The sequence below is a fragment of the Pituophis catenifer genome, unplaced genomic scaffold (assembly GCF_029215685.1).
Source record: "Pituophis catenifer annectens isolate HBS135680 unplaced genomic scaffold, rPitCat1.0.hap2 SCAF_4, whole genome shotgun sequence".
In the NCBI taxonomy this organism is placed as follows: Eukaryota; Metazoa; Chordata; class Lepidosauria; order Squamata; family Colubridae; genus Pituophis; species Pituophis catenifer.
In genome coordinates, this window is record NW_027256884.1 from 79,469,522 (window position 1) to 79,488,197 (window position 18,676).

General features: G+C 37.7%; 1 protein-coding gene across 1 annotated transcript in view; it reads right to left on the reverse strand.

Moving 5' to 3' along the window:
• Positions 1–18,086, reverse strand: part of HUNK (hormonally up-regulated Neu-associated kinase) — a 56,350-nt gene extending 38,264 nt beyond the window's left edge. The window contains exon 1 of the mRNA XM_070943631.1: positions 17,832–18,086. Within this exon, the coding sequence (XP_070799732.1) occupies positions 17,832–18,086 (255 nt within the window). The remainder of the gene's footprint in view (positions 1–17,831) is intronic.
• Positions 18,087–18,676: the final 590 nt, after the last annotated feature.

An 18,676-nucleotide genomic window follows, 5' to 3' on the forward strand; every position in this document is an offset into this window, starting at 1 on the left:
GTAATGCTCCATGGGGGAGATGGCAGTTGTAAAAATGTGATAATAAAAATAAATTTGTTAAAAATAGAAGTTGTTTAGCAATGTAATTGTGCAAAATGCTAGTAGATTACTCTATATTGATTCCACAAGGTAATTTTTATGATTTTACAAACATTTTGAAGGAAATCAGAATTTCTACGCATGTATTTAAACAGAAGATGGATTCAGGTAACTAATGAGATAGCTATTTAAGCATGCAGTAGCTCTATTACAGAAAAGAGTTTGAAGCTGTTTCACATGGTTAATTATGATGTAAATCCATCCTGCCTTAACCAAGTAACTGGCCTTGCATATGCTTTTGAAGTTGAGCATCATACATTTAAGGAGATTATTCTTAAGGATTCATCTGCTGAAAGCAAATTGATTTATGCATACTGGAAAGCTGTTCCTTGTTGGCAGAAGGTGGAAGTAGAGTTGTAGGAAGAACCAGAGAGAATACATTGTCTTCCAGTCACAGGAAACACCACAGGAAGAAAAACAAATATTATTTGAAAAGATTTGTGAACCATTTCATCCCCAAACTTAATAGTCTTTACTTTATTAAATGATTTAGATGTAATTTTATTTTTTAAAAAATTACCCTCTCTAACTTAGTGCTCCATGGCATAGGACCCGGGTACCTTCGAGACCGACTTCTGCCACCAACAGCCTCCCACCGACCAGTCCGCTCCCACAGAGAGGGTCTCCTCAGGGTGCCATCGGCCAAGTTATGTCAGCTGGCGACACCCAGGGGGAGAGCCTTCTCTGTGGGAGCCCCAGCCCTGTGGAATGAACTGCCCCTGGAAATACGTAAGATCTCTGACCTCCGGGTGTTTCGCTGCGCACTGAAGACCCTGTTGTTCCGCCAGGCCGGGCTATCAACATAATAATTTTAATTTGGGGTATTTTAAATTTCTGGGATTTTAATTGGAGCCTAATTATTTAATGATTTTAAATTTTAATCGTTGTTTTGTTTTGTGTTTTTAAATAGGCTGTACACCGCCCTGAGTCCTTCGGGAGAAGGGCGGTAGAGAAATAAAATTATTATTATTATTATTATTATTATTATTATTATTATTATTATTATTATTATTATTATTATTATTATTATTATCCAGACCTAAAATTCTAAAAACTAAGGTTTCCTAAGCAATTGGAGGTTGGGAAGATGTTTTATAGATGATAGACAGATATAGTCTCTTATAGCTAAATCCTATCAAACAGCAGATCACCTTATTTGCATTAAACAAAGTTGTTAAAAATTAAAAAAAAACATTTTAAATAAAAGGTGGTTGTTGCAATATTTGCTAGGAAAAGTGTTTAAATCACATTCATCAATTTATTTTAACCAAAAACATGGCATGTTGTGTACTGAAAATTGTAGTCTTGGAAAATTCTGGTTTTTGTTTCATTTTTCACAACTAGTTCAGCTACATATTACAATTTACATATGGCATAGCCTATGTTCAGGTAATCAAGATTTCAAGTTATATGCTGTAAATAGTTTATTTTTTAAAAAAATCATCATTTTAGTTTGCTTATGAATATAATAGAAATTGATGATTGATTTTTGTCTACTGTTCTTTTTACAGGATTGTTTTTCATTAAGGATCTTTGTTTCTTTCAACTAAATACATCGCTTTCCTATCAATTTTCCCTTTACTTTAAACAAGGACAATCCTTTGAACTAAAAAGGCTACAAAATAATATTATTAAGTATCTCAGTTGTAATGAAAGTCAAAGCAAATGTGTTTTAATATGGTTAGGTCAGAAAATGGCGCTTCAATGGTTTTCTAGATGTCCAATTTAATATCTTTAATGGAGTAGAACTCTCAAACATGCAGTTGTGTCTTAGTAATATATTTTGACCATAACTATCAACTGATATGTATAATAATTGTTCTTTCTTCAGTATCAAAAGATAGAAATTAAAAGTACCATTTTTGTTAGAAAGGAGGAATGCATACAGCTAATTAATTTTCCTCACCATTTGTTATGAAGTTCAAGTGGATAGGGAAAAGCAATCCTGAAGTGAAATAGCTTGTCTAATTTAGTACTTGTTCCTTATGCTCAGAACTGCCTTTTCCTTATATTCATCATGACTAAATTATTTTCAGTTCCATTAAAACATTCAAGTCATGGTGTTTGCAAAATAGCTTGCTGATAGGAAACAAAACACTGGTTTCTATAATTACACTGAGAAAAGGGTTTTAAAAAGCAGGCACATGTTCACTGCAAATTACCCTGACATATAAATTATTGAATGCAGATCATTTTATTTAAAAAAATTGTATGTCTAAAAGTTTATTTAAAACTGTTCCTGAAAAAGTCTTGATAACCTTGTTAAAATATATTTAATACACATGAATAAAAACAAGTAACCCTTTCAGTGGTGAAATCCTCTGCGGATTGCCACCGGTTTGCTGCCCTCACATGCACGATGCATGGTGAACACCAAAAAGCATGCTGCGAAGCGCGCGCCAAAAGCACGCTGTGCGCACATTTGCAGCGCATACCAAAGGCGCGCTTTGCGCAGAAAAAAGAGGCTTGGAAGGTAAGTAGAACAGCGAGGGGGGAGAACAGCTATGCCGAATGATTTAGCTTCACTAGAAAGCGGGATTCCTGCTTTCTAGCGAACATAAACCGCATGGCACAGCTGATCGTCGTAAATACCTGTTCAGACAAACTGGTAGCTTTTCTTTTACTACCGGTTCGCCCAAACTGGTGTGAACCAGTGGCATTTCACACCTGAACCCTTTTTACAAATATTACAACATGTTATATCCCAGGACAGAGAGTTTGAAGCTGGAGAATTACAGAACACCTGCTTGTCATTGTGACAGCAGCAGTGAGCACAGTACTGCAGCCCTGGACTGAAATTCAAACATGGATAGTATTTATGGAGGAAATGTTTTAATGTCACTCTTAGTATGGAATAGCATGAAACATAAAAAGAATCTCTCCATAGTCTGAAGAAAGCTAGTGAGTTTTCCAGAAACATTTTTTCTGACTGGTGCCAAAACATTTATTAATGCTGGGCTCCATATCTGTACATTTAATCACTGGAATTATCACAAATAATGCAACGAATGGAAGCGAACTATACTCCATAGGATAAAAGTAGATGGAGTGAACGTGGTCCGGGTTTGGAAGATAGTTATTGTTTTCCTACTTGTTGAAAGTAACTTAAAAAAAGCAACATAAACTATTATTCATATCACTATCTGATTCATCCTTGGAGTGCTTCAACACTGGCTAGATTAGACAAGGCTAGTGAAGTATGACTGACAGAGAGCTAAATGGAAATGCAGATAGTCCTTGTGTTATGACCAGTGACTGTTCAAATTATGATGATCCTGAATGAATTGGGGTTACGACTAGTTCTCAGAGTTCTAGCCATCCCAGCACTCCCATGGTCGCATGATCACAATCTGGACAATTGACAACTGGTTTTATTTATTTATACATTTTATTTATTAAATGTATATGTTGCTTATTTCCCCAATAAGGTGGCTTTGGGCTTACCCTTATGACTGATTCAGTGCCCCAAGATCATGTGATTACCACTTGAAACCTTCCCTACCAGTTGCCCCAAGTCAATGGGGAATCTGGCAAGGAAAGTTGCTGGAGTTAAGTATTACCCACCTGCTCACCCTCCCCCAGCTCCTCTATGCCTGTGCTACATAGATCACTTTTGCATTCTCATGTACCCTCCCTAACTCTAGCTGCACCTCCCTCACATCGTTTGTATCCTTGTGTCTCTTCCTAAGCTTTGCTGCCCCCTTTTGCACCTTCATGCACCCTTGCTGTGTCTCCATCACACCCCTATACTCCCTCCCCAAATCTCATTGTGCCTCTCACAACCTCCTTGTAATGGATGGGTGGATGACCTTGGGAGATAAGGGGAAGAAATGCTGCCTAAGAAACAATCAGACAAGAGAGCAGGAGCTCACAACAGATTAATAGTTAGAGAAGAAACTTAGAAAGGACTTGCTTAATTTTTCAGACAGTTAAAAGTGTTGGCAGGTATGTGGACCTTCAAGATATTGTAGCCTTACCATAAAGAAGAATTAGTTCATTTAGTCATATTTCCTGTCTGGTTTATCCAGGAAGGCTGACACTCACTGAGCCTCACTGAGTTATTGGCTATGTTATAACTTTGCTCCAAAACAGTTCTCCGAAATCAAGCTGTCTGCAGAGCTGTGAAGGAAGTACATCCAAAGTCATGAGTGTATGTAGAGAAGATATTTGATGCACAACACATAGAGGCCAAGTGTGTTGCTTCTGGCCAGATACCTGATCAGCTCAGCTATAGGTCATCCCCTTCCTCATTTTATAAATTTAGGAAAAAAGACAATGTTGAAAGATCAAAAAGATATGCAATACAAATGTATTTTCCTTATTTACCTCATCATTCCCCTCCTGAACTGAAAGTAACTCAAAAATATGAAAGCGGAAAAAGGGAGACAAATGTTTATATCAAAGAAACATATTTTTCTTCCCCTTTATTGTATTTTCTCTCAGCTTCCAAAGGAAAAAAAATGCATGATCCTCTGTTTGCATAGTCTCCCATTTCCATTCAGACACATTTCTAGGAATGTCATGGAATCTTCCCTTCATGTATCTCCTTGAAGGTGAGGAAGTTGGAAAAAGAGAGTTGGCAAATAGATGAACTAACATTCTAGGGTCATCGGGTGTTAAAATCTATTTTAAGCATATTAAACAATGCTAAATTCCTCAATGTATCTTTCGTCCACATGAGCTATAAAAGGAAGATAAAAAGGTTCTCCTCCTCCCCTGACATAGGACAGTTTACTCAATATAAATATTTCACGAGGATTATTAGCAATAGTTCATGATTGATTAGTAAATAACTGAACCTGTTGGCTAGCATAATACCACTACCTTTCAAAGAACTTTTGCCATAAACAAAATCTTGTGGAAGTCATGCTATTAAAAAGACCTTTATATACAAAACATGGCCAGATACATAACCTTACACATCATAAAACTGTTAAAAAATCAACTACGTACAAGAAATCAGATGTCATTTTTATGTAAGATCTCGCCTGGCATCTATTTAATCTAACTTTGCAAGTTATTGCAAATAAATATTGGCCCTCTATGGGGAGAAAAAGTCTACAAGGAGAAAGAGAGAAATTATGGTGGGGCTCGCCACCAATGTGCAATGCCAAAAACACTTTGAAAACTGTAAACTTAAAAGTAGATTTTCTGCCAGGTGTTTATCAAGTCAACCTGATGCAGAACGCAAGAAAAGATTAGAAAAGAAATAAATTTTATAGAATTTAGTCAGTGTAAAGTAGCAATCAATGGGTCCCTTAGAAAAAAATATTTTTCTTGTTCAAGATTTGCAATATAGAAAGCCATTAAGTGTGGTAGGGATAGAACATTTTAAAATATACTTGGTCCATACAACTCTTCCAGGAAAACAGATGATTATTTAACAAAGATGGTATGGGACTTATCCGAAGTATTAAATCTTTTAAAATTCTTTGGTATGCACTACCTTATGCTCTGCTAACAAAGCTTAATTCTTATTCTTTTTTGTACATCTACCGTATAGGATTTGCTCTTAAAATATTACATCTTCCAAAAATTTAACAAAAAGTTATTTTTAAAAATATGTTATTTCACAGATATTCCACTCCCTCCCACCCCGCATTTACTAAAAGGTTCTATCTTTCTCATGTACGACGCTCAAGTTTTCAGCCAATCATGTTTCATTACTGAGAAGAGTAATAAAAATTAGCAACTGATGAATAGGCTTCTGTATATTGTTTCCCATTCAACATCAATGTGACAGAAACTACTAAACACAGTGTGAAAGGGCAGGCAGGGTAGAAAAATATTTATGTACTTATTCTTCAGAATTATACCTTCCTACGTACTCTGGTTACATGTAGAGTTAAGAAGCAGGGAAATGTTTTAAATTCACCAAAGTTTTGTAAGAACTCTGTTTATGATGAGAACTATAGAACTGCTGGATAAATTGAACCTAAAATTAAGAATGCTCTGCTTCAGTAGAAACCTCCTCCTTAAAAAAAAGTGGAACAAGAGTGCTACTGTTTCAAATGCAGAATGCTTGGGCATGCAGATGTTGCTCTTTAAGTCTTTACTGCAAAATCTGAAAACTAGGGGTGTGTTATTTTTCTTACCTCAAGTAGCTATAATAGCAATAGCACTTAAGACTTATATACCGCTTCATAGTGCTTTTACAGCACTCTCTAAATAAGCTTTGGGTTAATAAGTAACTTTTCATTTTAATGAATTTAAAAGAAAGAAAAAATACGTAGATTACGAGTTAGACACTGATTTTCAATTTAAGTGAAGAAACATATTTGAGCCCATCTGAATTAAAGAATGAATTTCTGACTGATATGAAAATAAGCACCTCTTTCCTCATCTGAAGGAACAAATTTACTTGGTGATCAATGCCCATCAGCATTAAGCAGGGTCTGGAGCAAATGTTCCAACTTTTTTTTTTTTTATGGTATGTAAAAACTGCATTTTAAAGTACATGGCAAACACAATCGCATTGATTCAAAAGTAGTTCTGGTACAGGAAGCTACAAAAACGTGGGAGAAATAAAGAAGGAAAGATGCAATATGATCTTTTACAGAATTACTCGTTCAAACTAGGAAATTTCTATTTAAGATTTAGACTTAGACTAATTTTGTCACTTTGAATGAACACTCATCAGCATACATTAAAATGAAATTTCGTTGCATAGAGCTCTCAGAGGGTCACCACCTCCAACATACACTACATAAACATAACACAAGAAAAAAATACAAAATTATGCATATACCCACATATATTATATGACACGGAGTAACAACAAAGTTTACTTTGGATGTATACATGTATATGGCGAGTGAAACAACCTTGTGAGTTTACCAGACGGATGGCATAAGGAACAAAGCTGTTACAGAATCTGGTAGTCCTGCTATAATTACTTTGAAACCTCCTTCCACAGGGGAGCAACAGAAACAGACCGTGAAGAGGGTGTGTGGGATCTCTAACAATGCTTTGAGCTCTAAGCACATAGCGCTTATAAGCAGTATCCCAAATAACAGGAAGCAAGCTTCCTTTAAACTTCTCGGCTATCCTTACCACTCTCTGAATGGACTTTCTCTCCGAGGCACTGCAACAACCAAACCAAACAGTGATGCAGTTTATTAGAATGCTCTCAATCGTGCCTTTGTAAAAAGTGGCCAGGACAGAAGGAGAAAGATGTGCTCTCATCTGACGCAGACAATGCAGACACTGGTTTATGCTTCGCTAAGGATGACATGTGGAGAGACCAGTTCAGATTGTTAGTTATCTGCACCCCCAGATACTTAATACTGAATGGAGTATGACCATGCCGGCTCTTTCTAAAATCTAAAAATCTGTATTTTGACTGGAATAATTAACTTCAAAACAGTGTTTAAACAAAGTTATATTGTATTTGTTTGGTTCTGGACTAGAAGGATATAGAAATCAGGTTTCTATATCTTGTTCTGTCAGGGTTATGTAGATTTAACAGCTGTAAGCTGATGTAAGGTTGTAAGCGGAGGCAACTGAAGTCTGATTCAATGGGAATGAGGCAGCAGGGTTACTGCCACTTTAAGAAGCTGGGTAAGAAGCTGCCTATATAAGGGAAGCCATTAGAGGGAGTTTCTCCTCCTCATGTTCTCTCGTCATGTATTTCATTGCTCTCTTTGTGTCAGTAACTGTATGATACGTATAAGTCTGTATATATTTAGTTGTATATAAACCACTGTTATTTATCTAAAGACTCTGTGTGCTGTGTGTATTTTGCTCCTGGGTTTATCTCATAATACTAGTTACGCTGCCTAAACTCTGACATGTTCAACAAATTATAGCTTAGCACAAACAACATTTTTTTAGGCATAATTATCCTCAGTAAGTTTAGGACAGTGTACTGATGGAGCAAGAGAAAAATGTTACATGAAATAGGGCTACCAGATTTCCATTTATATGCAGCATTCATATCAGTGGTGGGTTTCTACTAGTTTGGGCAAGCCTGTAGCGGCGATGGTGAGCTGACAGCGAACTGTTTTGCTCCGACCATCAACTGTGCTATACCTACCTATATTTGTTTATAGCCCAGCTGATAGGCGCTGTAGAGCGGATTGCCGCGGTGCCTCCACTGTCCTGAAATGCAAGGCGCTTGCATGGCGCGTGCATGCGAAGTGAACCGGTTGTAATACCGGTTGAAATCCACCACTGATTCATATCTATATACTTCTAAAACTCTTGTGTGCGCTTAATTATTTGTTACCTTCAATTGGGCAAAACGATGCATCATACACAGGGCAATAATTTTTGAATCAATATATCTCATATGGGCTAATTCACGAATGCATCCAAAATCCATTACTTTGTGCAACTGAAATTTGGCAAAGTTGTGCCCACTTTAGTGCTGAACTGTGGTCATTTGACTGCCACTCCCAATATTCCCTGCCAGTTTCCTGCAAGAAAAAAAAAATCAATAGGGAAGCCTGCAGGAAGTAAAAAATTGTTCCTACTTCAGCTGCTTTTTTGCCCGCCTGTGATTATTGTGTGTCTCTGTGTATCTCTGTGAAGTATTGTGTGTCTCTGTGAAGTATCTCTGAAATAATGATCCAACCACAGCACGAGTTGTCTAGTATATAAATAAACCTTCTCCATTTCTGCACTATTTTCTTCTCCCATTTGTTGTTTTGCAAACTATAGTTCTTTTAACCAGTAGAGGGTTTATTAAGAAAATAGTGAAATATCTGGAGTCTCATATTGACTTGAAGCATTTTATAATATAGTCATTAGTTCTGAATGGGGACCTAACAGGAAATTTTGATTCAATATATGCTGGCTAATGAAAAGATTATTAGTAATATGGTAACCTATTGCAGCAGTCCTACCTTTCTGGAGGAGGGGAGGGGAGAGGGAATGGTTGTGTGCGTGTGTGCACAGCTCCAGTCAGGTGGGCACGTCCACAGCTCTCAAAAATGGAGTTTCGCATGCAAGTGTGTATGCACACCCACTGCTTGTGCAACTGGATTTGCATGCTGGATCTGCATGCTTGCCTGCTGCTCACATATGCGGAGCTGCAGCCCAAGGGTTGGGGACCACTGATCTATTGCAACTTTAATTTAGTTACACGTATATTGTCATAGAAACATGCCACACATTAAGTAAAACATATTATAAATACTTCTGAAATGACAAATGGAGAAAAATGTAGTAGCAGATGTGATAAATATTACATTTTGGAAATCTTTTTACCATGGCAACTTCAAGCAAATAAAAAAAGTATGTTCATTTTCCTGTATATGTATTCTTACATTTCTTATAATCCTTATGTAAATGTAAATTGGTGTTAATCCTATACTTAATCCTATTCTTGGAGATCCATACAATTAAGTAAAATAATTTATAGGAATGAAATGTATGAAGTCCACTGAAACAAATACATAGATGATAATTCTACATCTGCAAAAATTTGAAACTGTATTATTCTTTGTATACCATATATAAATAACCAAAATATAAAGCAAGACATTTGAAAAAATAAACTTGTTATGGTAGTATGCAGTTTTTAAAGTCTATGGAAGATAATCAGCCACTGACTAATTCAAAAAGATGTACTACTCAGCTGTTTTAGAAAGCTGTTACTTCTTTCATTATGAATTTGTGGAAGATTAACAAGAACTTACAGCGTTCAGCACTGCTTGCTCTTCCTACATAAGCCTCCCCTGCATTTCCAAGATTCTAAAATACAGAGCATAGCAGCTGTTTGTATTTAAAAAATAATATTAAAAGATTTCTATAAAAAGATCCTTCTAATATTAGTTATTCTGTCTTTATAGCATAACCTGGTTATCTTTAGCAGTTACAAAGTAGTGTACTTCAAAATCTGATTTCATACCAGAGCAAATAATTGATTTTTAAAAAAAATTGCAGTAGCATAAATGAAATGTATCTTTCAATAGCTGAAATCAAAGAATCCAAAGTGTTGGCTGAAATGTATAATTCTTTAATCTCAGGATCCAACCCTACAAATAGTAAGCAATTCTAGTCATTTTGTCATGTAATAATGGGATTTTTTCATTGTCATTCAACTACTAGATTAAATGGTACACAAATTTTATAAATACCAATGTAAAAAAAAAAATCAAACTAAAAGCTGGGACTGCAGCCCTGCTTTTCTTGACGTGCATTATATATGCAACTAATATAAAAAAGAGGAGGGCTTTGATTATATATTCATAGCCACCATCTCAATTTTTTAAATACTCCTGGGAAGGAATTTTTTTAAAACGAACACCACTTTAAAATAGCAATATCTGTTAAAGAAACATTTCACATTGGTCAAAGGAATCAATTATATATCTGACAAAATTAAAGAAATATGAAATTTATTTTTTAAAAAACTAGTCATAGTTGGAAAAAAAATTAAAAACTAGATTTTAGTTAATTTTTAAATTTATAATTACTAAATTGAAATGCCATTAATCTTATTTGTAAGAACGATTACCTCAAAGATAAATGAAGCATTTGGTATACTTTGGGGACAAATTAAAAAGTGAAAAGAATTGAGGAAAGTACAATCTGAATTTCACAGTCACATTAATTTATGATTAGCCATTAATCCAAAGCATACAATCCAAAACAAAGATGCTGAACTCTCATTGAGAAATGCCATCCATTCTACTTTGGATTATCTAATAATTTTGAAAAGGCCAATTGGATCTAATTTGACTTTTCTCAGATTCTAAAGTAGGATTAACACCTACATTTTATTATTTTCAGCCCATGGAATATATGGGGAAACTATGAAGTAATTGGAACCCATTTATCTGTCTTTCAGGATAACTCTCTACAAACATAACATAACTGGACTAAACTTTGTTGGAGAATTCACAAAAGAAAATGGGCTACATCCAGACAAGGGCTGTAAAGAAGGGGAAATTCCAGGCAAAAAAAAAATTCCCCAATGAATCCCTATGAGACAGGCAGCTTGGAATATTGCGAACTGTCCCATTCTGAGCCCCCCTTTCTCCTCCTCTCCAGTAGAGTATCTAGATTGGCTTATTGTAAGAGGGGAGGGGAAGAATTATCAACACTATAAAATTTATAAGAATTCTCCGGCTTGTTATTCTTTCCAATCCAGTGTAACATTGGAAAAAAATTGTACAAAGGGTCTTTGGACTCAACAATCTGTCAGCAGGATACCTCTCTAAAAACAAGAGAACAGGACTAAATTTGGCCTAGGAGAAGACAGCAAAAGAAATATGAATTGACCCCATCAAGCTGGAAGCTATACAGAAAAAAATCCAGGAACAAAAAATTCCGCAGTGATTCCTTATAGGAGAGACAGGGGGGCAGCAGCTGGAGCACTGGCGACAATTCAATTCCAAGCCCTGCTCCATCTTGGTCATGGACATCCATGAGAAATGCTTGCAACCCATTCTGACCTTCTCAGAGCACACAAACAGAAGGGCAATGCTGATGGGGAATAGAAGAATAGAATGATATGAATGCAAGATGAGGAAAAAAGAAATACTGTATTTTTCAGACTATAAGACTCTCCGAAGTATAAGATGCACCTAGTTTTTGGGGAGGAAAACAAGGAGAAAAAAATCTGTCTCTGCCTCCCAGCAATTTACCTCCTTGTAGAAAACAGCCTGGTCAGCTTCAGCACAGCCTGATTTAGCACAAACAGCTGATTGGTGGTTGGATCAGCCTCCCGGAATATCTCCTATCAGCTGTTCTAGGCTGAGGGAATCACTACCGCCCATTGCCACCCATCACTGGTGCTGCCTATCGCCACCTCCATGCACCCCATTTTCGGCCTCTGTGTGCCCCATTTTTGGCCTCTGCGCATCCTGTTTTCGGCCTCTGCATGTCCCGTTTTTGGCCCGTTCCAGGCCGCAGGGATTGCTGCTGCCGCTGCCTATCCCTGCCATCTGGAACGGGCCAAAAGCAGGACACACGGAGGCCAAAAATGGGGCATGTAGAAGCGGCGACAATCCCTGCAGTCTGGAACAGCTGATAGGCAGTATTCTGGGAGGCCAATCCAACTGCCAATCAGCTGCTTGTGCTAAATCAAGCTGTGCTGAAGCTGACCAGGCTGTTCGCTGTTTGCTGCAAGGAGGTAAATTACTGGGAGGCAGAGACCGAAGGGTGGGGCCAGCGGGTAGGCGGGGCTTCGGCAACATTTGCTGTGTAAGACTCACAGATATTTCCACCCACTTTTTTTGGGGGGGAAATGCATCTTATACACTGAAAAATACTGTACATGCATATTACATATTATTTCAATAAAGCATATAGATTCTTACCACAGCAACTGCTGAACCTAGAATTGTGGAAAAAACCCAAAAGTCATTCTCTGCATACTTTTCCCAATCTGTAGGCAGCTATATAATAACAATTCAAAGATTTGGTTCCATTCACTGTGTCTCTGTACTGGCAGAAAATAAAATGTCTTATCAGTTGCATTAACAGGAAAAGATTCATGATAGAGGGGTTGTCTTGTGAAAAGTTTACAAACCTAGTCGCCGAATCTCTTTGATGCTGTCCAGATTTTTGCAGCCCAGTTCTGATCACCCTAACATCATTTCTTTTGCCCTGTTACAAATATGAACAAGTTCCTGAAAAATTCAGAAAAAAATGAAGAGTGGTGCTGAATTGGACAGCTTATCCGGGTCCCAACATATACTGTACATGCTTAGTTTGGATGCTTGTATAAGTGAAGCATGATATAATTAGGATTACCAGATCAGGCTGCACAAATCTGAACCACCACTGAGTGGCATACTTTCCACAATTGTGACACCAAGTTCTAACATAGCATTCTACAGTATTTCCATATCATGCTCTAAAGATTTTTCCTAACAATTAATTGGAACATCTTTTAAATTAATTTTTTATACTGATAAAAAGTCACGGGTAACACTATCGTGTTAAACATTTATAATAACAATGAACTTTAATAATTTTCAATTGTATCTTTATTCTTTTCTAATGCCCAAGACATTGCTTTCATTTGTTTAATTTACTTTTCACAATTTTCTTAATAACAAGTGTTATGATCTAATATTTGTAAGCAGAAAACCAACATTGGTGAATGAATAAGAGATTTATCTAATCTGCAGTATACACAAAATTAGGTGAAACAGCTAATACCTCTGAAGACAATAGATAAAATCAAAATGATCTTGCAATAGCAGTTGATAGAAACCAAGCATAAGCTAGCAGAATGATGTGAAAATACAAATAGACAGTTTCAAAACAAGTATTGTTATCAAATAATGTATAGAAATCATTCCACTTTATCCTGTTTCTATTTCAGTTTAGTTTATTGCATCACAGAACAGTACAGAGTGCTCTATGAACACGAATGTGTGTGTTGTATTTCTAATTTAGTAAGTTGATAAAAAGCTTTAAGACAGAATTAAAATACATATATAAAATTAATCAATCAATCTTTATTGATTAACCCTTGGGCCATATTAAAGTGCAGCGCTCCAAAAACAATTATTACAAAATTTTGGTAGCAACAATTTAAAATGAAATTGGAATAGGAATAAAACACGATTTTAAAATGAAATTAGAGTATATAAAACCTAACATCTGTAAGATTCAGAATGCATCCTATATTTAAATATAATGTAAGCACTAAAATTATATTAAAAATGCTAACATCTAAAATTACAATAAAGTGGTAATATCTAAAATATAAATAATATAGTTACACAGAGTTCATTATAGAAGATTAGTCCATTGGGGTCCAATGGATCTTCCATACTGCTGCACAAGACTTAGCTATATGAACAGTACAAAAAGTAGTTCATTTATGAGGCATCTGGGCATAGGCTAACTCTGAATGACCAGAATATCTACTAATTAAAGGTAGGAATCTGCCTAATATTTTCCCTATAACTGTTTGCCACTCTGTATTCTCTGTCCCTTGCTTCAGGGTTTGTTTTGCCTAATCTGATTCCACTTGAGAACTGAAGGAGAGTAGTCTAGATTTAAAAGATTAGATTCAAAAGCCTTGACCAAAATGGACTAAAAATGTCCTTAAAAATTAATGATAGAAATTAAGCTTCAAAGGTTAATAGGATCTAGACATACTCTTGACTCAACTTTTATCATATCTATCTCCAGTCGTAGATGTGCATTTGAGATTCAGAGAAATATCTGGAGAGCTACTCTGATTAATTTAGATTGTATTCTCTTCCAAGGAGGTGAAACGAGAAGCAGGAAGGCCAACCAGAGTCCCATAGAGAAACTGGACTAGTAACTTAGTCCAAAAACGCTTAAGTGCAGCTGGAACATAATATCCTCCCTTGGATCAGAAAGTTTGAGTATTGCATTGGAAGGTCTTTGTCTAGTAACAGCAACATATACACAGTGGGCCTTCCTTGATCCAGTGGCATGCATGACTAGCCTAAATACTTAAAGCTAGTCACTTGTTCTATTTCATTGTCATTAATGCTCCAGAGAAGAAGCTTTGCCCTTTTGGCAAAAGCCATAATTTTGGTTTTCTGATTTATCATTGTTGCAGTATTAGACCAAAGTTCTGAGTTCTTTTAAGACATATTGGTATTCTGAAAAGAATTACAGAGTAATTCTTTGCTGCAATTCCCTAGTTTGACAGGATGGAAATTGTTTAGATATCTCGCCATACTGTAGATATAAAATTTGAAAAGCGGGGAGTTAGAGAGATGAATGTGCTTAGCCCATAGTACATAAAAGAGAAAATACGATGAACACTCTTTAAATACTTCAAAGAAGCTCATGTAAAAGAGCAAGACTACCTTGCTATGATACCTGAGTAACAGATATGGAATAATATATAAGTTACATGAAGTCAAAATTCCAACAGAACATTAAGAAAAAAACCTTCCTCACTTTAAGATCAATCAATAATATGCTTTCCTTCACTGGATCTATTCAAGGAGCTATCTGCTGGAGAGCCTTTACTTTCAATTCTTGTACTGAACAGGGAACTGAATGCCGAAATGATCCCTTCCATTTCTAAAATCTTATGCATAGTTAGTTTAGAATAAGCTCCATTGAGCAGTGTGGTGTTTTTAGAAAGTATGCACAGGCTCAAATTTCTTTAGAGCAATTGTAAGAAATATAGTATCCACCAACTATCTATCTACGGTATGTTAAATAGAAAATTAAATCAGATTCTGCACATTTACTGCGGTACATGTGACTTAGATAATTTCTGCACTAATATTGTCTTCTAGAATCATCAAACTATTGTTGTCCCAAAATATATGTAGACAGACTTTTTATTACTTCAGGAATATATCAGAGCTATACCACCTTGATTTAAGGTTTCAATGTTCTAGACTACTACTTTAGAGTTTAAAACTAATTACTCAATGTAGCAGGCATAGGCAGATGCAGCATAATCAAAGTATCTGGGCCCCACAAATTACTAATGGATTTCAAAGCAATATCTAAAGCATTATGGTAAGCTGATTGGATGTGAGAAGGCCTTGCCCTCTTTTTCCAGACATAGACAAGACATATGTAAATCCATATGAACAATGAAATGTTAGATAGGTACTTGAATTAAAAAAAATAAAGTCCTCTTCAAATTAACCTGACAGGAGTTATTTGCTATTGTCTTTTTTTCAACTTCCCTGTTAGCCTAATTCCAGAACTGTACGCGAGATTAGGAAGTTGAAAATCATGCAGAATAAGGCAATGGTAATGCACTTACAGAGTATTGCCAAGAAAACTACACTGAATAAGGTGTAACAATTATTTAATATTGTAATTAGTTATTACTTTTCCAACATTAGGTAACAGAAATAACTTACAAAATGTTTTGCAGTTTCTTTCACCAAGTCACTTATCTCAGTTGTCTTGAATAGTCCTAAGTATTATATGAAGAGTTTCTTCAGTAATCTCATTTACACAGTAATCTGTATATTTAACAAGCTCAAAAAGTTACAAAACTACAAGTGAGTTTCCAATAGCAAAAAAATGAACAGTTTCAGATTATTAAATATTATATTTTTATTATCTTGAATTTCAGATTTAAGGTGACTATTCCGGTGATCTAGAACATGAAGAGTGTATTCATATGAATGTCTCCTTTACCCTGTCAATCAAAATACACTATGAAACTATTCTAACTCCCCCCACCCCCCCATACATAAAAATTAAAAGAATGGGAAACCTTCGGAGCAATTACAAATGAGCATTTTTGCCCTGCCACAAGATTATGAGTATGGGGCAGAAAGGCAGCAAAATAAAAGCTTCTCTGGGGCCACTCCTAATTAATTTTATTGCAATAAACTAGATTCCTCAAACTAGATATTCTGGAAACACATTGAATAATAATCCAATCAACAAGAATAGAGTAAGAGTTATGCATGTTGTCATCCAATAAATTCCAAAGAAACAAGTTGAGGAAGGCTGTAATAGTCCATCACAACTTAGATTAGTCCATGTTTTTTTACCACTAAACATCAGTAAATTCATTAAGTCTTACTATTATGTACACAGGCCTAGAGTGTCTTGTATGGTTTTGGGCGCTTCCGGACAAGGTTTTTTTCTTAATTTAGACTGCTACATTTGCCAGCTTTTGGGGAAGGGTGGGCAGGAGATGATTGGAGAAGGATCAGAAGATGGAATGGGTATCCTGTACTTATTCTTTGGGACCAGTGGAAGCTATCTGAAGGCATCCTTTGTCTTCTTACTGTTCCCTAATATTGACATACTCAGCCCCTCTTTCTATTCTTAACTTCATTTAAAATCTTTCAGATGATGTTTACATATAAGGCTTTGATTTGCAAGCACCCAGCGTCAAACAGAGAACTCCTAAGTGTTCATGGGGAAATTTAAGGGCTTCAACAGAGAAGGTTTCTAGCTCTGCCAATTAAAATATATTGTAGACTTTTTAAAAAGTCATTTTTAATTAATCCCAAAAAAGAAAAATAAACAACCAGCAGAGAAAGACAGGAGGGTTACAAACAGAAGATTATGACATCTGGGCCTTCTGTAAAATATTGGGAACAATGAAAGGATTGTGTGAAAACATAGCCTTCCACTTGTAACCCATTCCTGTTCTCACGGCTTCCTCTGACCTTTTTTTTCCCCCTCAAGGGGGCTTCCCACGGAATTGCATCTCCAATACTACAAATCAACGACCATTGTGCAGCAACAACTCTTCTTTGTTAACTGGGGAAAAGAAGATCAGGAAGGAATGGCAAAAGACACAAGGGTTTGAAGCTAGAAAATACCTCGTGTGAGCCATAACTGCATAAGTGGCGATCGCCCCGAAGCCTTGTTAAGAAGCAACGGGCAAAATAGCTGGTTGCAAAGTATCTTTCGACTGGAAGCGCCAGGCGCCCTTCGTCTGGAAGCACCTCAACAATTGTGAAGTAAAAGCAGGGATGTCTGGGGGAAGAGAGAAAGCTGCGAACAGCGGCCCTTGCAGGCGGATTAGGAATGAGGATTGGGCAGCGGCGTCGGGATGGGAAGAGACGGCTGAAAGCAACTAGCTACAGGGCTCGGAAAACGGGCCTTTTCACGGGCTACTTTGAAGGGCAAAAAAAGACACAACTTAGTCCGTGGAAAAGGCGGTGCTACAAAACGCTCGGAGCCGGGTGATAGCTAACCCCATCCGGCCCAGTTCTCTCCCAAAATGGGAGGAGTGGAAGCGGCCGCGCTAGAGGCTCATAATGTCTGCTAATAAAGACTGCCTGGGGTTCTTTGGCGGGAAATTGCCCCGGCGAAAAAGAATGGAAAGCTTTGCAGGAAGAAGCTACCTTTTCTCCGGTCACAACATGCAACCCTTCCCGCACTTTGGCGAAGGAGCCTTCTCCTAACTTCCGACCGATCAGGTAGTTGCCGACCCGCTTGGTGTGCTGGAATTCTCGGATGCGCTCCCGGGAGGCCGAAGCGTTGACCCAGGCGGCCAGGAAAGTCCCCTCCGGACTGAGGGGAGGCGTCGTGGGTTCGTCGTCGCTGAAGCTCGCCGCCGTGGGCTCGCTCAAAAGCCCGTCGCCAGCAGCTGCCGGCATCCTGCTCTTGCTGCAATCGCGGCGTCCCGGATCCAAAGCTCGGGCTGCGTCTCTCCCCTTGGCCCGTTCCCGCAACTTGCACGATCGCTAAGCCGCAGCGGCACCGGCGAACTCCTCTGCAAAGCCGCCTCTCTCTGCTGCTGCTGCTTCTGCTGCTGCTTGAAGTCTGCAGCACCCGCTTGCCAATGTGATCCGCACCCGGGAGTCCACGTGGGGAGTTGCCGGCGGCTGAATGACGGACTGAAGCGCTTTGCTTCTTGTCAATGAAATAATGGCACGGCGAAAAAGAAAAAAGCAAGGAACCCGCTTCCAGTCTTGGCTTTGCCGAGATGCCCGGCAAATGCGACGACCACGAAGCTCCAGGCTCGGCTAGGGCGAGTAGCACAACTACAACGCTAAGGCTTCTCCTGCTCACGTTGAAGAGGGAACCCGAGCCAGCTCCCGCAGATCAATTGTCTCCAGCCTCCTTGGAAGCCAGTTGGCTGCCGTTTCCTCATTGGATCTGTCGATCACTTGTCCCCTCCCTCTTGTACCGTGCCTGCCTTACTGCCTCGCTCTCTCTGGGTGCCGCTGCTTGGGGCTCCTTTCCC